Here is a 23,830-nt window from a genome sequence, read left to right on the forward strand (position 1 = left end):
TGTTAAATATTAAAAGAGTTCACATGGGAATGTATATTATTGAACCTTCTGAAATGCATATTAAAGAACGATCTTGATTAAAGTATCAATACAAAATGGTTTTAAGATTCTGAGTTTTTATAATACATTTTCCAATTTTCTTGTTTAAAAATATAAAAAATGATTTATTATATCATAATTTTTTTCACTTCAAAAATTGAGTCTTCTCTTGGAAAAACAATTACTTGCTAGTAGCTTCCTTTTAAGCATATTTTGGTTATTAGAAGGCCTTCACTGTGGGAGAAATCTTGTGAAAGAATTTACGACCTTGGGAATTGGCATTTTCAAAAATGTAACCTGGAGGAGACGAGTAACTTGTTGGGCAAATTTCCTGTTTTTTGGTGTGTACTCTACAGAGTACATGGTCACATCATCAAATGGAACAGAACTCTTAAAAGCAATATTTAAAGATTTGCAACTCTCTGTTGGAATCAATTTGTGTGGCCCATAGTGAGATCTGAAAGTGCTCAAACCATCAAATTTTCCAGATGGGTTGGGAATCTGCTGCTTCTTAATAAGTCCTTGACGACAATTTTCCCATGCTGGAAAATCTTCCTTCATGGTGCTTTTTCCTTCGAAAGGAAAATTGTTACTTCTTCTATGAGAAACTGGCCTGATGGGAACTACATGGTTGGTCTGATATGGAACATAGTCAAGATGGCTTGTGCTGTTTAATAGATGTTACCTGTAGGAGGCACATACTCTGGTACTTTCTTGACCTCAGATGGTGGGATTTCCCATGGTTGAAAACATTCAAGGAATTCAGTGCTTCCTTCAAACCAAGCATTCTGGGTCACTCTGGTGTGTACAGGTCTGCAGATTTTTGCAGTTTCACCAATAAGACCCTGAAAGTCATACCGGTGAGCTGTGAGATCCTCAAAGCATTGGTCAGTTGGTTTGCAAACTTCTTTTGGCCTTTCAAACTTGAGTTCAAGCTGATGAGGTATATAATCAAGGCAATGACTTGTAATGCCATTAAAAGGGGCTGTAGAACGTTTGACCACAGAGGAGGGTTTAAAGATTTGCCTAGGCTTTATCTCCTGAGGAACAAAGTCATCCTGAAATGTAGCTGAATTTCCAAATTTCACAGTAGGGGGTTGATAAGTTTGTTCTGGCTTATAAAGTTCACTTTTATGAAGGTCATAAGCTCTATAATCATCTTGAAAATTAAAACAAAGTAAAAACATTTTTAAACGCTGAAGAAAACAACCATCTTCTAAAAATCATAACTGATTTCTCTCATTGCCAAACATCTTTCCATTTCCTTTGGAAATCTAAACAATAGTATCAGAATACAGTTTCTCTGATTCCTTTCAGATTTGTTCTTTTTCTTCATTTTCACCTTCCTCTACCCATCTCCTCACTTTAATAGATATAATTTTCCACTTTCAAATTCATCTGATTACATAACAAAGGAAAAGCATATCTGAGCCTGATTGTGGATAGTTCTTGAAAGCCAAAAGGACTGTGTTGTAGGTGAGGACAGAGTTTAGGAGATTATGGTTGTATTCCTAGGAAGTGGTTGGGATTTTAAGTACAACTCACAAAATGCTAAGGTATGTCTAAAATCCAGGGCTTGAAATAAAATCAAGTGCCCTCATGTGTAGACAAAAGTAATACAGATATTACTCCTTGCTTTGGAGAGACTCATCAAAGGAGAGAAAATTTTAATTCTGGTATACTCTAGGAAGCTACAGAAAGAACTCCTTGAGCAAAGATACAGGGTAACTTGTATCTTTGCTCAAGGAGATCTCCCAGAAAGATCTCTGGCTTCAACTTTCCCTCATGAAAAGGACTTTAAGGCATTCCCAAAAGATAGAGGGCCATCTAGAGGCCAGAGGCCAAAGGTGTTTGAAATTGTAGAATTTGAAGTGACCATCAGAGCAAAGATCTGGAGTTTGGAAGTTAAATAACCTTAAGCCTACTTCCTGCAGTTTACCTAGACTGTGGAGCATTTTGGGTCACTCTGGTGTCTACAGGGTGATGACTTGTAATACCATTACAAGTTGGTAATGGTACACTTCACTAAAACTGAAATGTTTATATTTCAACTAAGGATTATTTGTATTTTCTATTTCTAGATGAGGAAGATAATAAGCTAGGAAATACCAGAAAATTGACTTCACCGGCCGGGCATGGTGGCTCATGCCTGTAATCCCAGCACTTTGGGAGGCCGAGGTGGGTGGATCATAAGGTCAGGAGTTCTAGATCAGCCTGGCCAACACGGTGAAACCCCATCTCTACTAAAAATACAAAAATTAGCCGGGCGTGGTGGCAGGCTCCTGTAATCCCAGCTACTTAGGAGGCTGAGGCAGGAGAATCGCTTGAACCCGGGAGGTGGAGGTTGCAGTGAGCCAAGATCATGCCACTGCAATCCAGCCTGGGCGACAGAGCAAGAATCCGCCTCAAAAAAAAAAAAAAAAAAAAAAACTTTGACTTCACCTCAAAATATGTATTTCTAAATACCAAAAATGAATTTATAAATGACAGAAATTTATTATACAAGATAACATACTAAAATCAGAACTAAAGTCTATGCAGTATTTACAGGAAAGGTCAAACCTTGAAAACTTATTATGTGGATATCTTCTTCAAAGAGATAAAATGTTTATCCATTTCTGCCAAAATGGCCAACTTTTGGACTAAATGATCAAGTTACTGATGTTTGGATGAGAGAGGGCACCTGACTCAAGAATAGGCGACCTTTAGGCCAGCAGAGACCTTGAAGACAAACTGACAGAAAAGATGAGCTAGATCAAGCATTCTTATTCTTGTAAACCTAAAATTGAAAATAATGAGTGAGATAGAAATGAGAGAATTGAAAAGGATGCCAGGAGGTAGTGCTGAAGAGCCATGGAAAGCTGAAGTTACATTCAAAACAGACCTGTAAAGAAACAGAAAAGATAACTAGTCAGAGGCGGCCAGTTAGTAAAGTGGCAATCAGAGCAGATGAGTGAAGTGAAGGTGCTGTGAGAGAAATCATGTAGCTCACTGCGGAGATGAAGGGAAAAGCTCTTCCTTGAAGCTCCCTGGCACCTGATAGTTTTCCATTTTCAGTTCACCTGAAGCTTTACCAGAGTCTTTTTTTTCTTGAGGTACCATGAGGGAATCTCTCTTCTTTGCAAAGTAAAGTATAAAAGTATAACACCATTTTTCACTAGCTAAAAGAAATCACAGATGTTATTAAAGATCTACAGTTCCACACAATCATATAGGGAGAATTCTTGCTACCACAAAAGAGAAAAAAGATTTTCATTGTAAGAGAGTAAACAGAAGACAATATTTTCCCTCACCAAACCAGCTTTGGTTTTCAAAATGGAAGCAAGAATTTGGACACTGAGAGATGGATGTAATAGTGTACAATAGTATGAATGTCAGTTCTAGCTAATTGCAGAAAATTGATTTTCTCCCCATAAATATGCCTATGCTCATATGCCTGGAATACTTATTATCTGTTCTGGAATATTTATTGATAACATTCTAGCAATACCTTTAAAACACCATAATCTTTATCATGTGTTTTTAATGTTTCATGATACTTAAGGAAAAAACAAACATTTAGTAATTTGCTGTTTAATTTCCAAATATTTGGGGATTTTTCTACATTTTTTTTGTATTATTGATGTCTAATTTAATTCTGTTATGATCAAAAACACACATTGCATGATTTCAATTCTTTTATATTTGTTAAGGTTTGTTTTATGACTCCAAATATAGTTTATCTGGATGAAGCTTTCATGTGCATTTGAAAAGAATGTGTATTCTGTTACTGTTGGCAGAAGTGCTTTACAAATGTCAATTTGGACAAATTGTTGATAGTGTTGTTCAGGTCTTTATATTCTTACTTATTACCTGTCTATGTTCTACAGATTACTTAAAGAGAGTGTTGAAATCTCCAACTACAAATGCATATTTTTACATTTCTTATGTTAATACTATAAGTGTTTGCTGCTTTGTATATTAGAAGCTTAGAATCTTGTGTTTGGGAAGTGGAAGGTGGGTGTGTGGTGGTTTCTCTGTTGTCTCAGTCCAGCTTCAGTCTTAGGCAGGCCCTGTGCCCCTGGGTCTCAGAAGCACGGCTCTCTCAGTGCACCTGCCCCTTCACTTAATGTAGTAGGTCTCTAATTGTTGGTCCCAAGACAGTTTCCTGTTCTTTCTTCATTTTCAAGGTTCAGTTTTATTTTGCTCCTTGCTGTTGTTTTTCTTTATCTTTCATCAAGTTGCAATACATCTTCACCTATTCATTGGGGCTGTCACAGTGATGCCTCTCCTGCAGTGGATATTTATCCTTTTTTGTTCTGTAGGTTAGAGGCATCCAAATGGAGCTTCCTGCTTTTTTTTTTTTTTTCTTTGTAACAACAACCATTCTTCTCTCCATACCTGCACTATGAAGAAAACTTTCTGTGGTCTCCAGCCTTTGTCCCAATCTTTCTGATGATCACACAGTGAACATCCATAGGGAACAGTCTATGAGTCGTTTTGAACTGCCCCTTTAGTGTCTGAAGTTCTCAGAGCTTCTATGCTCTCAGAGTAGCTCACACTCAAGTCTTTAGCAATTAAATATGTAAATTAATTATTTTTATACACTTGTGTAACAGCTAGTCTTCATTCCATGCCCAGCTTTGGGTGAAACAGTGCTTGCCTCCTGTCTCAACTGGGTGGAAGTTGTTTTTCGTTAAATGTCAGGCTAATTGGTTAACCTGTGATCTCAGCTTTCTAAAGGATTCATACACATTTATGATTTCATAAATTAGCTGGCTTTTTCTTATTCTTATGTTGGGAACATACTCTTTCTGGCATTCTGCATCCTACACAGAATCTGAAAATTCTGGATTTCTTTAAGGCGAGGTTTAAAATTACACCTTGAATTCTACAAATTCAATTTCCTTTACAGATAAGGGCTATTTTGACTTTTTATTTCTTCTTGAGTTACTTTTGTTAAATTGTATTTTTCAAAAAGTTTATCCATTTTATGTAAGTTGTAAATTATTGGCATTTTTTAAAAATAATATCTTTTAACGTGTGAAAAATCAGTCTTTGAGTTTTAATCACAATATTTTGTTCATTTACACTTAATGTAATGATCTAATTGGGCTTAAGTTGACTGTATTGCTATTTGCTTTTGATTTTTCCCTCCTTTGTTCCCATAACCCTTATTTCCCACCTTCTTTTGTATTAATAAATGGCATTTGTATTATTCCACTTTACTATTAGAATTTTTTCTATATTTTAAAAATAAACAATGAACGTTTGACTTATTATGAGATTTTTCTGGCTCAAACGTAAATGGATATTTTTGCCACTTCTAGCATGGAAGAACCTGTAAGCAATTTAATTCTATTTAAATCCGCTTGCCTTTTGTACTACTGTTCTAACATACTTTACTTTTATATTTGTGTAAAAACATAATATAGTAATTTTAAGTTGTCAATATTATTTTATATTTACCCACATATTTACCCTGTGTGCTTCATCCATTCCTGCATTTCATGCTTCTCTCTGGAATAAGTTTCCTTTTAACTGAAGAATGTCCTTTAATACTTTCTGTAGTAGGTATCTCAGCTTTTTCTTTTTTTGTCTGAAAACATTTTTACTTGGCTTTAACTTTTCAAGGCTATTTTTACTAGATATACCATTCTCAGGTTTGCTGGCTTTAAAATTCTAGATCCTTCTCGCACCTTTAGCACTTTTAAAGTGTCATATCATTGTCATTTAACTTCCATAGTTTGTGTTGAAAAGTCACGTATCATTCTGTTTAAAAGTCAGATATAACTTTTTCTTTTTGTAGATAATGAATAGTTTTTCACTTGCTACTTTTAAGAATTTATATTTACTTCATTTTCAGAAGTTTGACAATAGTTGTCTAGGATGGTTTCCTATGTGTTTATTTTGGAGTTTGCTGAGCTTCTTGAATCTGTGGGCTGATTCTTTCAATTTTGGAAAAGTCTTGACCATTATCTCTTCAAATATCTCCTGATTCTTCATAGGCCTCATAACATTTTACTATGTGCTGAATGTTGTGTATAAGAGAATCATAAAAACTAAAATCAATGTTATTTTCAACTGGAGACAGTTCACTCTTTCCTATGTTAGAATATGGGGGAGATCACCTCATTCTTACCAGAATCCGAGCTAGATCAGTGCTCAATGGCACCTTTAGTTAGACATAGTCTTACTCTAGTTTCAAATGTCTCAAGAACAAGACTCGAGGTGTGTTTGTAGTAAGGCCCTCATTCTAGTGGAGCTTCGTCTCCTAAGCATTTACTCCCAAATAAGACTGTGGGATATTCCTCTGGAATTTTTCTGGCCCAGTCTCCCAGCACACCATGCCCACTCCCCTACAAACACTCAGTGAATGTCTCACATTGAAAACCAGCCATGTATCTGGGGCTCTTCTAGATTTCAATTAGTCCTATCAGCCCAAATTCGAGTGTTCCACTGCTTTCTTTTTCCTCTACTAGAGTTTATCTGCTTATGCCAAGCTCAATCCTCAGCATAGGCCTAGGACTTGACAAGTGTTCCCAGAGAAGTAAATGGCTGGCCATATCAACTCACTGAGGAAGGGCTCCTAGCTCTCTGAAATTTTTGTATTTTGCTTCTACAGCTGTCTGATGTCCTTCCAAGAAGATTTTTAAAAATCTATACTTATGTCAGGTCCCCTCAGCCTGGCACTCAAGGTTCTTCCCAAACTGATCTCAATCTACTTTCATGGAATTACACCCCAATCTCTCATCCCTGAAAATTTCTGGTCCTCACTATGTCTACTGAATAACTGTTTTATTTTTCTGATTCTATGCTTTTTTACTCATTTCGTACCAGTTTTCAGAATATCCCTCCTCTTTCTACATATCAATACTGACTAGTGTCTGATGCATTCCCAGGCTGGCCTGAAGTGATAACTTACCAAGTATCAATTCTTGAAGCACTGTTTGCTCCACTATTTTTGTAGTAAATAATGTCTTCCCCTGAGGATATCTCATTTTGGTGTCTAGTATGGCAATTTCATTTTTCATGCTATTGCTTTTTAAATTCTCAATTATAAAGTTTCTTTTTATATAGTCAATTTTATTTTTAAATAAACACTGTATATATTTAAAATGTACTTGGTCTTTAACATGTATACACACACAGTAAAATGATTACTAAAGTGAGAAACATATTCATCTCCTCACAGTAACCTGTGTGTGTGCATGTGTGTGCATCTGTGCGTGTGTGTGTGTGGGTGGTGTGAGCACCTGAAATCTATTCTCAGCAAATTTCCAGTATACAGTACAGTATTATTAATTATAATCATGATGCTGTACATTAGATCTCTAGATTTACTCATCCAATACAACTTCAACTTTATACCTCTTGCCCAATATATCCCCATTTCCCCCACTTCCCTGCCTCTGGTAACCATCATTCTATCTTCTGCTTCTATGTATTCAACTCTTTTAGATTTATACATTATTATGCATATTATTACATAATATATAATAGATGTGTACTATATATATGTTCATACAAATATTTACACATCACATTTATTCATTCATTGATTGATGCACATTTAGGTTGTTTCTTGTCTAGATTATTGTGAATAATGCTGCAGTAAATAAAAGTGAAGATATTTCTTCAAGATACTGATTTCATTTCCTTTGGGTATACACCAGAGAAGTTGCTGGATCACATAAAAACTCCATGTTTAATTTTTTGAGAAAACTTCATATTGTTTTCCATATAGCTATACCAATTTACATTCAAACCAATAGAGTACAAGGATTGCTTTTTCTGCACATCCTCACCAACACTTGCTATCTTTTATCTTCTCTATAACAGACATCCTAACAGGTGTGAGATGATATCTCATTGCGGTTTTGATTTGCATTTATCTAGTGATTGGTTGAGTATCTTCTCATATATTTATTGGCCATTTGTATGTCTTCTTTGGAAAAATGTTTATTCAGGTACTTTGGTCAATTTTTAATCCCCCCCTTTTTGTTTTTGCTATTGTCTACGTTCCTTATTTTTTAAAATATTAACCCCTTATGTGATACATGGTTTGCTTATATTTTCTGCCAATTCATATGTTCCAATTTTTTTTTGTTGATTGTTTCCTTGCTGTACAGACACTTTTTAGTTTGGATGAACTCATTTGTCTATTTTTATTTTGTTACCTGTGTTTTGGGAGTCATATCCAAAAAAAAACCACTGGCAAGGTCAAAGTCAAGGTCATTTCCCATGATTTCTTCTAGGAATTTTATGGTTTCAGGTCTTATGTTTAAGACTTCAATTCACTTTGAATTGATTTTTGTTTATGGAATAAGGCTCCAATTTCATTCCTTCACATGTGGATACTCAGTTTTCCCCATACCATTTATTTCATTTATTTGAATTTCAGATTCAGGGATTATATGTGAAGGTATATCACTTGGGTATATTATGTGATGCTGAGGTTTAGGCTTCTAATGATTCCATCATCCGATTAGTGAACACAGTACCCAACAGGTAGTTGTTCAACCTTTGCATGCCCCCTCACTCTCTCCTTTTGGAATTTCCAGTGTTTATTGTTTCCATCTTTGTGTCCATGTATACCTAATGTTTAGCTCCCACTTATAAGTGTGAACATTCAGTATTTGGTTTTCTGTTTCTGTGTTAAATTGCTTAGAATAATGACCTCCAGTTGTATCCTTGTTCTTGAAATAACATGGTTTTATTTACTGTGGCTGCACAGTATTCCATTCTGTATATACACTGCATTTTCTTTATATGATTCACCATTGATGGGCACCTATGTTGATTCCATGTCTTTGCTATTGTGAAAAGTGCTATAATGAACATACAAGTGCAGACAGAATGATTTATTTTTCGTTGGTTATACACCCAGTAATGAGATTGCTTGATTGAATGGTAATTCTACTTTTAGTTCTTTGAGTAATCTCCAAACTGCTTTCCAAAGGGGCTGGACTAATTTGTATTCCCACCAACAGTATATAAGTGTTCCGTTTTCTTTGGACCCTCACCAGCATCATTTTTTTTTTTTTTTTTTTTTTACTTTTTAAATAATTGCCATTCTGACTGCTATGAGATGGTATCTCATTGTGGTTTTCATCTACATCTCTCTGATGATAAGTGATGTTGAAAATATTTTCATGTGTTTGTTGGTTACTTGTATGTTTTCTTTCAAGAACTGTCTTCTCATGTCCTTTGCCCATCTTTTAATGTTATCTTTTCTTGATTTATTTAACTTAGTTATAGATTCTGGATATTAGTCCTTTGTTGGATGCACAGTTTGTGAATATTTTCTATTATGTAACTTGTTTGTAACTTTGTTGATAGTTTTTCTTCCTGTGCAGAAACTCTCTAATTTAAGACCCATGTGTCAATTTTTATTGCATTTGCTTTTGAGTACTTAAAATATAAATTCTTTGCCTAAGGCAATGTCTAGAAGAGTATTTCCTAGGTTTTCTTTTAGGATTTTTATAGCTTGGGGTCTTACATTTAAGCCTTTACTCCATCTTGAGTTAATTTTGGTATACATTGAGAGGTAGGAGTCCAGTTTCATCCTTCTGCATATGGTTAGCCAGTTTTTCCAGCATCATTTATGGAATAGGGAGTCCTTTCCCCATTGTTTATTTTTGCCAATTTTGTTGACGATCAGGTGGTTGTAGGTGTCTGGCTTAATTTCAGGAGTCTCCATTCTGTTCCATTGGGCTATGTGTCTATTTTTGTACCAGTACCATGCTGTTTTGGTTAGTGTAGCTTTATAGTACAGTTTGAATTTGGGAGATGTAATGCCTCTGGCTTTATTCTTTTTGTTTAGGATTGCCTTGGCTATTCAGGCTCTTTTTGGGTTCCATACAAATTTTAGAATAGTTTTTCTCTAATTCTGCAAAAAAAAAAAAAAGAAATTATATTGGTAATTTGTAGATTGTTTTGTGTAATATGACACTTTAAAGATATTGAATCTTCCTATCCATGATCATAGAATGCTTTTCCATTTGTATAGTTTATGATTTCCTTCTTCTTACAGAGATCATTCACCTCCTTTGTTAGATGCCCAGGTACTGTGAGTGTGTGTGGCTATTGTAAATGGGATTATGTTCTTGATTTGATTCCCAGCTTGAAGATTACTGGTGTATAGAAATGCTACTGATTTTTGTGCATTGATTTTTTTATCCTGAGACTTTGCTGAATTCATTTATTAGGTCTAAGAGTCTTTTGGTAGAAATTTTAGGGTTTCCCAGGTATAAATTACATTGTCAGTGAAGAGACATAATTTCCAACACTAGCATTTCCAACACTATGTTAAATATGAGTGATAATAGTGGACATCCTTGTCTTGTTCCAGTTCTCAAAGGGAATGCTTCCAGTTTTTTGTCCATTCAGTATGATGTTGGCTGTGGGTCTGTCATAGATGGCTCTTATTATTTTGAGGTATGTTCCTTTAATGCCTAGTTTTTTTTGAGAGTTTTTATCATGAAAGGATGTTGGATTTTATCAAATGCTTTTTCTGCATCTACTGAGATGATCATATGATTTTTGTTTTTAATTCTGTTTATGTGGTGAATCACATTTATTGATTTGCAATGTGGGACAATCCTTGCATCCCAGGAATAAAACCCACTTGACTGTGGTGAATTAACTTTTTGATGTGCTGCTGGATTTGGTGTGCTAGTATTTTCTGAGGATTTTTGCATCTGTGTTCAGGTACAATGGTCTGTAGTTTTCTTTTTTGTGTTTCTGTCAAATATCGGTATCAGGATCATACTAGCTTCATAGAGTGAGCCAGGAAGTAGTCCCTCATCCTCAATTTTTTGGAGTACTTTCAGTAGGGTTGGTACCAGCTGTTCTTTCTATGTCTGGTAGAATTCAGCTGTGAACCCATTTGGTCCAGGGTTTTTTTTTTTTTTTTTTTTTTTTTTTTTTTTACTGATTCAATTTCCTTACTCATTATTGATCTGTTCAGGATTTGTTTCTTCCTGGTTCAATCTTGGGAATTTGTGTTTCCAGGAATTTATCCATTTTCTCTAGACTTTCTAATTTGTGTACACAGAGATGTTCATAATATTCTCTGAGCATCTTTTGTATTTCTGTGGGATCAATTGTGATGTCACTTTTTAATTTTTGATTGTGCTTATTTGGATGTCTTTTTTTGTTAATCTAGCTAGTGGTTTATCCATCTTGTTTATCTTTTTAAAAATGAACTTTTTGCTTCACTGATCCTTTGAATGGTTTTGGGGGTCTTCATTTCATTCAGTTCTGCTCTGATTGTAATTATTTCTTCTGTTAGCTTTGGGTTTGGTTTGTTATTATGCCGCTAGTACTTTTAGTTGCAAGGTTAGGTTGTTAATTTGAGCTATTTCTATCTTTTTGATATAGGCATTTAGCACTATAAACTTTCCTCTTAACCCTGCTTTTGCCACATTCCAGAAGTTTTGGTATGTTGTGACTCTATTTTCATTTATTTCAAATACTTTTCTTTTTTTTTTTTTTTTTTGAGACAGAGTAATGCACTGTTGCCCAGGCTGGAGTGCAGTGGTGCGTTCTTGGTGCACTGCAATTCCACCTCCCAGGTTCAAGAGATTCTCCTGCCTCAGACTCCTGAGTAGCTGGGATTACAGGCACCTACCATTACGCCCAGCTAATTTTTTGTATTTTTAGTAGAGATGGGGTTTCACCATGTTGGCCAGGCTGGTCTCGAACTGCTGACTCTGTGATTCACCCACCTTTGCCTCCCAAAGGAGGACAGTGAGAGTATCTTCCTACTATGACTTCTCTTCAGCTGCAGAATTGTTCTTAAATAGGTTATCTACAAAACCTGCAGTACAATCATACAGAGTATGGAAGTAGAACCTTGGCTCTTAGTGTTTTTGTTGTCTCATGCCTGAAAACCCAAAATACAAAACATCACCTTTGCTGACTAAGAAAGTTCAGTAGTGAGAATGCCAGAGGAACTCAAAATTCGTTATCCTTGAACTATAACCATAGGAGTGGAAGTATCGGAATCTACAGGAAACTCAGGTCATGGAAAGCTAGTAGTGTTGGTATAAGTGTGTGCGTGTGTTGTGTGTACATGTTCCCAGCATCAGGGGACAACAGTATTACTGGTATATTTCTTATGGATCTTGTAGAAAAAAAGAAAATCTTAATATGATTGTATAAGAGACCAAATATTGTGGCTCATGTCTGTAATCCCAGCACTTTGGGGGGCCGAGGCAGGCGAATCGCAAGGTGAGGAGTTCAAGACCAGCATGACCAACATGGTGAAACTCTGTCTCTACTAAAAATATAAAAATTAGCTGGGCATGGTGGCTCGTGCCTGTAATCCTAGCTACTCAGGAAGCTGAGGCAGGAGAATTGCTTGAACCCGGGAGGCAGACGTTGCAGTGAGTCGAGATCGTGCTACTACACTCTAGCCTGGGTGACAGAGCAAGATTCCATCTCAAAAAACAAACAAATGAAAAAAGACCAAATTCATCTTCATCAATTATTCTTTATGTCAAATTTTACACAGTACATTTTCTCCTGTGCATATCAATCTATATCAGCAATTGCTCTATGCTACATTTAATTATACTTCTTCAGCATTCACATAGTCTTCACAATTTGTTCTTTGTGTAGTATGTTATGTGCTCAAAGATTTAAAAAACAGAAAAAACATTTTCTTGACCTCCCTAATGGGTAGGCTTATAGATGAAAGTATACTGATATCCTGCACTTTAGTTACTTGTTGAACAGGTAGGCATGAAATTTAAAGAAAAAGTATGCATTTAACTATTACCTAAATCAAGTATGAATCATTACTTTGATTATTGATGGTATCACTCTTACAAAAGTGTTTTATATTAGGACATATCCATTCAGCTATTTTACATAACCAATGGAAATAATGTAATCCTATATATGTAATTACATTATTAATAAAAAGATATAAAAATATACCTACTATCATAAATCAAAATCAAAATAAGCCTAAAATAGCCTATTTTTAGGCCAGGTGCAGTGGTCACACCTGTAATCCCAGCACTTTGGGAGGCTGAGGTGGGTGGATCACTTGAAGTCAGGAGTTCCAGACCAGCCTGGCCAACATGGTGAAACCCTATCTTTACTAAAAGTACAAAAATTAGCCAGGTGTGGTGGCGGATGCCTGTAATCCCAGCTACTCAGGAGGCTGAGGCAGGAGAATTGCTTGAACCTAGGAGAAAGAGGTTGCAGTAAGCCAAGACTGCACCACTGTACTCCAGCCTGGGAAACAGAGTAAGCCTCCATTTTGAAAGAAAAAAAAAAAAAAAGCCTATTTTAAAAAAACAAAGACCCCACTCCTCAAAAGTACTGGAGTATTTTAAAATCAGGTTTTTGGACCAGGCGCAGTGGCTCACGCCTTTGATCCCAGCACTTTGGGAGGTCAAGGTGGGTGGATCACTTGAGGTCAGGAGTTCGTGACTAGCCTGGCCAACATGGTGAAACACCATCTCTACTAAAAATAGAAAAAATTAGCTGGGTGTGGTGGTGTGCACCTGTAATCCCAGCTACTTGGGAGGCTAAGGTGGGATAATTGCTTTAACCCAGGAGGTGGAGGTTGCAGGGGGCCAAGATCGTGCCATTGCATGCTAGCCTGGGCGACAGAACAAGACTCTGTCTCAAAAAAACCCAAAAACCACCACAACAAAAAAACAGGTTTCTGGAAAGAAAAACATACATGGCTCAACTCATACTCCTCTAAGTCAGTTGCCTGCAAAGGGAAAGTATTCTCACTCTTCCACCATGCCAGAATTCTTAGAGGAGCAGGACCCCATTTGGCACTGTCTATCATGGGGTAGATAAGCCTATCTAATTCTGAGGCTCAATATCAGGAATCACCTGCTTACAGATGAAAGCTTCATTCTCTATTTTGTCCTTTATCAGTGTAAAAGTAACATTGTGCTTCTCCATCTGGTAACTCTTTTGCTTTATAGGTTGGTTCAGGACTTGAATGGAGAAAAGCATTGCTATTTATTTGACCTCAAAGATCCCAATACTCTCGGAAGCATTTCCACTTTTTCTAGGATGGGAAGAAAAGAACAATGCCAACTAAAGGTGACATGAAGTGACAAATGTGACATAATGCTTGTTTAATGGCATCCTTTGTTTTTCATGTTTTGAGACAGCGAAAACTAATAAAGTAGATGACTTTGGATGGGAATGTGGGTCTTTTACCTCTCAATCAGACAAATGGTCTATTTTCTTTTGTTACTATACAATACTATTTTGCCAAAGAGAGAAATGTTCTTTCCTGAGCCATGGAGGCTAAGTTTGGCAGCACACCAAAGTTATAATTTGATATTAGATGTTAAAGCTGGAAGTGAATTTTAGTTTTTGGCTCCTTCATTTATGAAATGGCAAGTTACCTTTATAAGTCGGGACAGTGTCCAACTTTCCTTTTTTAACTTGTTGTCTCTCCAAAGGCTGGACTATTGCCACAGGCTGCACTTTGTACGAATTAAAATCCCGTTTGTAGGTAATACCAAGATCAATCTTCCCTTGTTTTGGTTTATATTCTTCTGGCACATGGCGAGGCTGTTTAAATATTTCATAAGGACGATAATCCAACCTGAAATATATAAATTTGAAACATAGCCTCGCAAGTTCTTTTATTTCTAATTATTTCAATGAAGTATGGAAAATGTCAAGGCTTTTTTTTTTTACTTGGAAAGTCTGAGAAGATATTAAAATGGTAATAGTTGATAAACTACTTGAAAGAAGTAAATGAATTTTCATAAGGTCCTATCCAGTGACTAAGTATCTTGAGAAAAGTAAATATATCAAAAATTCTAGTTTTGAAAACATCATTACAATAGATCTCAGTTAATTGGATCTTCAGTAAACACTATCCTCAAGTAATTGATTTTTTTTCTAACCTGGAAGGAAATTTCAGGTAAAATTTACTAAACCTGAAAAGCTTAAAAAATATATTCCCCGAGTCCACTTTGTCAAAGTCCTACTTAAAGTCTCCAGCAAACTATTTTGGCATACTTTCTTCTTTTTGAATTCATGCTGTTTTCTCGCTTATTGTTAAATGATTAGTAACTCTGGTCTTTAGACATAAATCACATTCAGATTATAGATGTGAATATTCCTCATCTTTGGATCTCCCAGAATTCCTTGTCATGGATGGATGCCAGCTGGTAATGCAGCCAACCTGGGCACTATATAACATTATGTGACAGAGGTAGTACTGCAGACACTGAGGTAAAAACTGAGGAATGGAGAAGAACACAAACTTAAACTGATCAGACCGCCTACGTCCAAATCCTGGCTCTGTCATTTACTAGCTGCAGGACCTTGGATAACTTCATTAACCTGTTTATGCCCCAGTTTCTTTATATATAATATGGGACAATAATATCTTCTATCTCACAGAGTTGTTTTTAAGGATATACACACACACTTTTAAGACTGCTTGGTACATAGTAAGATCAATATGGCAGCCACTACTGTTACTACCCCAAGACTTCATGGATTGCTTTTTTCTTCTGGACTCTATTGGCACATCACTCATTTTGTGATTAAACTATCTTGTATTAACCAATATTTGTTGCATATGTCTGTAAGTTCTCCAAAGAACCCAAACCCCTCACTGAATTCTTCTATTCACAACATAACTTCTTAGACTAATTAACTGTTTTCTCACCCACTCCAATCCATTTCAATCTGGTTTCCAGGACTGCCACTTCCCTAATACAGCTCTAAGGTTCACTATGTCTTCCATGTGATTAAATTCATCGAACATTTTTAATCCTCATCTTACTTGACCTCTCTAGCAGTAATTGACATTATTGTCCACACTGTCTGTTTCTAGGAAACTTGCTCTTCCTGACTTCCTGATTATTTCTTGCCAGTCTCCTATGCAACTTCATCTACCTTTACTCGGTCATTAAATACATGTTAGCATTCCTCAAGACTTGGACCTACCTACACATACTTCTTTTCATCCACTGTTCACTCCTGAGGATAACTCTTCTACTCCCACAGCTTCGATTACTACCTAGATTGAAAAAACTCTCAAATTTACATCTCAGCTTAGACCTCTTCTCTGAGCTCCATACCAGCATCTATGATGGTCTCTTGGATATTCAGTGGCAACTCAAAACTTAATATGTCCCAAATCAACTCGTTATTTCCCCTTAATAAATGTGGTCCTTTTTGCTTGTTCTCTATTTAAGTGAATGCCATCACCATCGCTTCAGATGCATAGTCAGAAATCTAGGACTCACCCTTCAAACGTCAATTCTCTCCCCTATCTAGTCTGTCATCAACTACCGTCAATTTTGCCTCATAAATCTCCCTCAAATCTAACCACTTTTCTCCACATCTGCCACTACCATAATATGCAAAGTTTTTGCAACAGCTCATTTGAATCACTTTAATAACTTTCAAAACTCATTTACCCACATCCACTCTAGTTCTCCCTCCAATCTTTTCTCCACATGGAACCTGAGTAATTCTTTCCCATGTAAATCTGATCAGGTCATTCTTGCCCTTATCTCGCTAGCCTCTTCCTTAACTTCCTTCCTCCCCAACTTCACCCTCTACCAAAAAAACAAAGCAGAAAAACCTTCATGGCTTCTTATTACTGTAAAGACATAGATGACACTGAACATGGCTTAAAGGCTCTGCCTGGTCTCCTTCACTAGCCTCAGCTCTCACCATGCTTCCTCTTGCTTTCTCTGCTCCAGCTGGCCCTCTTTGATACTTTTCTCCTTTCCCTGCTCCTTCCTGCTACATGCTACTCTCTCTCTCTCTGCTTGGAATGCATTTCTTTCCGCCTCTTAATCCAGCTAATTTAACATCCTTCAGGTTTTGACTTATTTTTCTTATTTCCCTGATAAAGTCAAACTCTTGTTCTGGATGTCAAGGTACCTGTGCCTATCCTTCATAGATCTTATCACTGTTGCAATTTTAGACTTATTTTGAGTAATGTTTTTGATTGCCATCTCTAATAGGTTGCAACATCTGTCAGCACAGAGATTATGACTGCTTTTGGTCACCACTATATCCCAGGTGTCTAGTATAGTGCTTGATGCTTAATAAATGCTTAATAATTTTTTATTTAATGAATGAAGAGTAGTAGAAATCACATACCTCTGCCTCCCAAGACATGTCAGTTGTTCTTTGCTCTTCCCAAATACTAACTAGAGGGGAATAGGCTAAAATGAAGTCAGGAAGTGAGAGAATCAGGAAGGGAAAAGCAAAGCAAAAGCTTAGAACTCTCAGTTTCTCTGGTTAGACTAGTTAAGTGTTAGAAAGTATACCTCCAAACCCAAAGCTGCTTTCTATGTAGTAGTAGAGGGTGAATGCAGTCTTATTCATCTGATATATCCTGAAACATCTGATGTGTCTGGAATCCTACTCCTTCAGGGCAGGCTTCCTGCCAACTCTGGCAGTCATTTAAGTGAGCTACAACAGGACTGCTATAAGGGATCCAAAATCTTGTACAAGTTCAGACACCTCTTTACACAGTCACTTCCTGTACTATACAAAGGTACAGAATGCTTCTTTGTTTGTACAGATAAATCCACTTTCTACTGCATAGTCACCACAGTCAACATGAGGGAGTCAAGCAAGAGTTTCAAGCTCCTAGATTATGACTCTTAGAAATACTGCTAGTTTCCCAGTGAAAATATAAAGAAAAGATCCAATGTCATACTAAGTGAAGAGATGACAATTTAAGAAATGAATATTTTAGTTTTATTGGTATATTTGGACCTTTCGGACATTTCTTGCTTTTTTTTTTTTTTCCAATTATTAAGGCTTATTTGAGTAAGTCAACTGGGGAAATTCAGAATTAAAAAGCAATTGCCTTTTAAAAGAAAGATATGGCAGGTTAAATTTTCTCAATTTCTACATTTAGAACTGGTTAAAAGCAAAATCTTTGTTCAATAAACACAAATATTGTAAAATTTATTTCAAATCTCTAATATGAACCATTAAGGCATTAAGAAAGAAATATTAATAAAGTGAAGAAAAAAGAACAACCATTCCCATTTAATCAGTCTCAACCAGTTACTGAATTTCCTCATCTCACTTATTATAATCCATAATTATCTTAGTTATTTATCTGATATTTTCATATTTGGACTTTCCCACAACACGATAAACAACAGTAAAGCAAAGATTGTCTCTGTTTTATGTTCCATGTCATCCTCAGTGAGCAGTCCAGTTCCTGACCTACTGCATTGAATCAGTGGCAACAGAGTCACTAGCAATGCTGGTTAAAAATGCAGTTTCCTGAGACCCACTCTATTATCTACTGGCTCTTTTAGATGGAGACCTGGAATCTGCAATTGTAACACTTCTAGATGGCACTACTGCATACCAAAATCTGAGGACTTAAGTAAAATCTTCCATCTGTGGAAGAGCCATACACCTACACAAGTAACTAGAGTCACCAAACTATTATTACTGCAAGGAATGCCTGAAATGTTAAAAATAGAAATATTAGATTAAAAGTTTGAAAGTTTAAACTATAATAATAAAAATAAATAAATAATAAAAAAAGAAAGTTTGCTATATAAGAATGAGCTGCATCTGAAATGAAAATGGCTAACACCAAAATCTAAAGCTGTTACAGAGCATTTTTAAAACTCTAAATTATAGAAATATGATGTACAAGTCACTAGGAAGCAGGAACTTCAACTTGTGAAAGGAAGATAAATCTTGGGGCCCCAAAATCACTAAGCTAAGGGGAAAAGTGAAGCTGGGGACTGCTTAGGGCAAACCTGTCTCCCATTCTCTTCAAATCCCTCTGCTCACTGAGATAAATGCATATCTGACTGCTTCCTTTGGAGAAGCTCATCAGAAACTCAAAAGAATGCAACCATTTATTTCTTATCTACCTATGACCTGCAAGCTCACTCCCAGCTTCGAGTTGTCCTGCCTTTCCGGAACGAACCAATATTCATCTTACATATATGTTGATTGATGTGTGTCTCCCTAAAACGTATAAAACCAAACTGTGCTCTGACCACCTTGGGCACCTATTATTGGGACCTCCTGAGGCTGTGTCACCAGCACGCACCCTCAACCTTGGCAAAATGAACGTTCTAAATTAACTGAGACCTATCTCAGATATTTGGGGTTCATAAACTTATTGACATTTTTATACTTAACACCAAGATTGTACCTTGAATATAGTATATACATTAACAGTTTAAATAAAATAATGAGTAAATATAATATGTAATCCACCTAACTGACAAAAATACAGACAGATCAAAAAAGGTCAGTCCAAATGAAAAGTATAGGCTTAAGAAGATTTGTGTTCATCACTCACTGAACAAATATTGGGTACCTACTATGTGCTAGTAGGCATTGTTACCAGTTTTCTAAAAATAGAATGCTGAGATAACAAAAGACTTAGCTCCTGCTTTCATGAAACACTGAAACCAGTCTAACGATAAATAATAGGAAGGTGCTTTGGGAGCTTACATAGAAGAATTTTACCTAATCTGAAAACTGGAGGAAGTGTCAGAGAAGGCTTATTCAAGTGATAATGTAGTTGAGATCTACAGATTGAATGAGCATTAGCTAAGAGAGGGAAGGAAAATTGCAGGTAGGGAAAATAGTATCTTGGAAGACTCTGAGATAAGGGAAACCTGGCACTTTCAAGGAAATGAAAAATGGCCCATGGGATGGAGCATAAAAGTGAAAAAGGCACTACAGTGAAAATGAATTAGAGAATTAAGTAGTGAGCAAACCATGCCTCTACATGGTTTTGATAAGGATTCTAGTTTGTGTTAAACACAATGGGAAAGTTTAAGAGTATTTTAAGCAAAAAAGTGATAGGGTTTGGTTTGCATTTTAAAATCATTTGGGCAGGCTGACGTATTGAAAACAGATCAAACTGCAAAAACTAGAGTAGATTCAGATATTATTATAAAGTGACTGCATTCTTCTAGGTCAAGCTTGTCCAACCTGCAGCCTATGGGCTGCATGCGGCCCAGGATGGCTTTGAATGAGGTCCAACACAAATTCATAAACTTTGTTAAAACATTATGAGATTTTCTTGTGATTTTTTTTTTTTTTTAGTTCATCAGCTATGGTTGGTGTTATTGTATTTTACGTGCGGCCCAAGACAATTCTGCCAATGTGGCCCAGTGAAGCCAAAAGATAAGACACCCTGGTCTAGGTGGTGGTAACAGTGGAAAGTAGATAAATACGAGATATTTTAGGAAGTTAAAAAAAAAATAGAACTTTTTATATCCCTTTTTTCTTCTCACACTTTGTCAACCTAACTTAATTCGTATTTTTCTGTTTTTTTTTTTTTTTAAGTTGTGATTTAACTAGTCGGTTGCCTATCAAATTGGTTCAACTTAAATCAACTAAACAGTAATTTAAATAGCTAGAAAACTTTATTGACACCAGAAGAGTTGGGAGAAAAATAAGTAAAGCAAATAGTTACTAAATATTTACTTAAATATAGTTATTCCTTCCATTTTACCACGGCATGCTCGAATTTCTTGCTTGGGTTTAAGACTCTGAGCTGGAAGAACATTGTCATACATAGGATATTTTTCCAAATATTCAGTTGTAGGGCAAAACACCCCAGAATTTTCATAAATCCTTGTGATTCCATGTGGACAATGATGTCGCCTGTGCAAAAAATCAATGGAAAGATTAACTTCAAAAAACATTTTGTGTTGTAATTGCATTTTAATCAGAGACCTCCAATAAACTCACAGTTTCTAAATTCTAGGGCTTTACTGAAAAACCAAAAACTGGGCTGGGTGCAGTGGCTCACGCCTGTAATCCCAGCACTTTGGGAGGCTGAGGTGGGCAGATCACAAAGTCAGGAGATCGAGATCATCCTAACTAACAGGGTGAAACCCTGTCTCTACTAAAAGTACAAAAAAAATTAGCCGGGCTTGGCGGGTGCCTCTAGTCCCAGCTACTCGGGAGGCTGAGGCAGGGGAATGTAGTGAACCTGGGAAGCGGAGCTTGCAGTGAGCCAAGATCACGCCATTGCACTGCAGCCTGGGCGACCCAGCAAGACTCTGTCTCAAAACAAAAACAAAAACAAAAAAACCCCAAAAACTGTTTCCTCTGTAATGGTGTTTACAAAAACAATCTATAAATAATGGTCTATCCCTATGTGGTGGAAGCACAGCAATTAAGTGTCTCATAACAATTTAGTGTCTTGTTACACTATAGAAGCTGAAAAGCTAATAGGGAATTTCCCAGGCTCTTGCAGAAAGTTTCCACATACAAATTAGGTTTCACCTGCTACATGTATTCACATGACACTTTGACTCAGAACAGAGCTACATAAGGAGAGAGTCAAGGCATAACATTTATTTTGCTTGCATGAATGTAATAGAGGCAACAAGAGATTGGAGTTAGAAGTTGCTAGGTGGCATCTTGATTTGCGAGCTGGTTTCCTAACTTGGCAGCTTCTTGACCATGGAAGAGACGAGTGATTCTGGAGTCTACAGCTCTGTTGCAATTTTCGATTATGGCAGAGGCAGTGGCCTCTTGTCAGTCCTGTTCTGTGGTAAAATTTTTGGAAGTTTTTCCTGGAAGCTTATTTTGAAAATGATTTCTTAAGTTCTTCCAAATGAACTCTATATATATATACATATATATATATATATATATATATATATATATATATATATACACTCCTTAATAAATTCCTTTTTGCCTAAACTAACAAAAGTAGGTTATGTTATCCATAACTAAGAACCTTGACCAATATATCATATAAGCTAATAGTATACAGTTATTTAAGAGAATGAGGGTGACCTTTACATGGTCACTGGAAGATGGTGAGATTGTAAATAGTAAAAAACTGGACTGTAGAATAGTATGCTCAGAATATTCTCTTTTTTGTTTAAAAAAAATAAAATCGATGCAGGCCAGGCGCAGTGGCTCATGCCTGTAATCCCAGCACTTTGGAAGGCCGAGGTGGGTGGATCAGGAGGTCAGGAGAGCTACTAAAAATACAAAAATTAACTGGGTGTGGTGGCATGAGCCTGTAATCCCAGCTACTCGAGAGGCTGAGGCAGAAGAATTGTTTGAACCCGGGAAGCGGAGATTGCAGTGAGCTGAGATTACGCCACTGCACTGCAGCCTGGCGACGGAGTGAGACTGTCTCAAAAAAAAAAAAAAAAAAAAAAAAAAAAAAATCAATGCACATGTAAAACAAGTCTTAAAGAACATTTGTTATCTGTGGAAGATAGAATTATGAAGGTGTTTTATAATATAGATATTTTACAATATTATGGATTTTTATGACACCTCTTGTGTATTTATTGCATTATCAAAAAATAAAAATAAAACCCTTAAAAAACAAAACAACCACAACCAAAAACAAAGAAAAAGTAAAATCACACCATTCCAAGGGTAGCCCTCAACATAATGAAGACCAAATTTCCTAACAGCTGAATGAGAAAGGAACTTGCGTTGAATGTAAATTAGGAAAAAAGTAAAAATTGTCTCCTGCACACCAGTCTGCAGATTCATACACCCAAAGTTAATTTGTTGATATTTTAATCTACTTCTAATTACGAACTGTGCTTATTATGAGACTATCAAAAAAACTGCTTTCCATCAACATGCAGGTGTTTTCTTTGAAGGGGATTACAAATACGAAGGGATTGACACGTTCATATTTACTTAGCAAATAATGATCTAATCCCTGGGTCAACAGTGAAGCTGAGGAAGGAGAAGACTGTTTCTAGGTGATGGAAGGTTGTTAGGCAGGACTCAGTTGGATTCTAGGTTTCAGGGTGGGGACTACTGTACTGCCTTTTCAGTCAGGCGAATCCCAAAGAACTGCTGCCTGGACGGGAATGGGAATATGGTCTGGCTGGGAGGACAGAAAGCAGATGAAAGAAAGTGTGATATGGGTTGCAGACTCAGGGCCTTGAGCACTGTTCTTTCTCATCTTTGTGGTGAGGGATGACGGGGTGGAAATGCATTCTCCCAGTCGGATCACATGCCACTACTCACCAGTCTTATATCTCGTCGCTGCTTCACATATATTATTTACTTTGCATCCTTGCTTGGGAGTCTCAGGGGCTACGAAGAAACGTTTTACCCCCAGGTAGCCGGCGGGTGCGGAGCGAGTATTCGTGGAGCTTATGAGATAAGTGGGGATGTCGCTGCGTCCTCGTCCCTTGATCTGCGGGGGACGGCCGTTCTCAGCGTTCCCGAGGAGTCGGCTCCCAAGCCCCGGCCCGCCACTACACCAGCCATTTCTTACCCGCAGGTACAAATCTGACAAAGACACCAGCTCCTCATGCTCTTGGCTCCCATGCCTTCCTCCACCGCACCTCAGCACTTGCGGCTTCTCCACTCCCACAGCGCCCGCCGTAGTCAAGGCAACAGAGGGACACCTGGTGACAGACCCGGCGCCGGCTTCCGGTGGCGCCAGAGGCGCGCGGGTGAAAGGTCGAGCGTCAGCCGGCCCCGCCCCCTGGCGCGCGGGCGTGCAGGACCCGCAGAGATCTCTGCGTTTCGGAAGCTTTTGGTGTGGCTGCGAGCCGAGCCGAGAGGAGAAGCTGGGCTCGTGGGGTTGCTGCCGCCGGTGAGTGCGGGCTTGCTCTGGGGACTGGCATCCTCCTCGGCCAGCCTCTGGGCGGTGCTTGGAGGACCCCGCTAGCTGCGGCTCTAAGGCGGGAACCGGGGCTGGGGCCGATCGCTGGCTGGGAGCTGTAGTCCCCGGAGTGTCGATTCCAGTCTGGGGCCGGGGCGGTGGCATGTCTGTGTGGACCAGCGATTCTCAGAGAACGAATCCGGGACCCTGCCGAAATGAAGGGCATGTAGT

The 23,830-nt window shown here is 37.4% G+C and overlaps 2 protein-coding genes across 8 annotated transcripts in view; one reads left to right on the plus strand and one right to left on the minus strand.

The window, feature by feature from the left end:
• Positions 1-196: 196 nt before the first annotated feature.
• Positions 197-23,381, minus strand: LOC126958089 (stabilizer of axonemal microtubules 2-like). The gene is given in 6 exon segments (XM_050796224.1): positions 197-375; positions 378-719; positions 722-1,198; positions 14,412-14,614; positions 20,476-20,655; positions 23,267-23,381. Coding segments are annotated over 6 exon segments (1,371 nt in total). The 5' UTR covers positions 23,320-23,381; the 3' UTR covers positions 197-259.
• The window catches only part of LOC126958080 (uncharacterized), a 57,838-nt gene continuing 57,306 nt past the window's right edge, over positions 23,299-23,830 (plus strand). For 3 of the 7 annotated variants that reach the window (XR_007727060.1, XR_007727059.1, XR_007727058.1), the window contains exon 1: positions 23,301-23,590. Coding sequence is in view for 1 of the 7 variants with exons in the window: in XM_050796212.1 (XP_050652169.1) it covers positions 23,303-23,590 (288 nt within the window). In the remaining 6 variants the exon portion in view is untranslated. Of the gene's footprint in view, positions 23,591-23,830 lie in introns of all 7 variants that reach the window. The other 4 variants (XR_007727063.1, XR_007727062.1, XM_050796212.1 and 1 more) reach the window with 3 other exon arrangements.

Source organism: Macaca thibetana, chromosome 7, assembly GCF_024542745.1.
Source record: "Macaca thibetana thibetana isolate TM-01 chromosome 7, ASM2454274v1, whole genome shotgun sequence".
NCBI lineage: Eukaryota > Metazoa > Chordata > Mammalia > Primates > Cercopithecidae > Macaca > Macaca thibetana.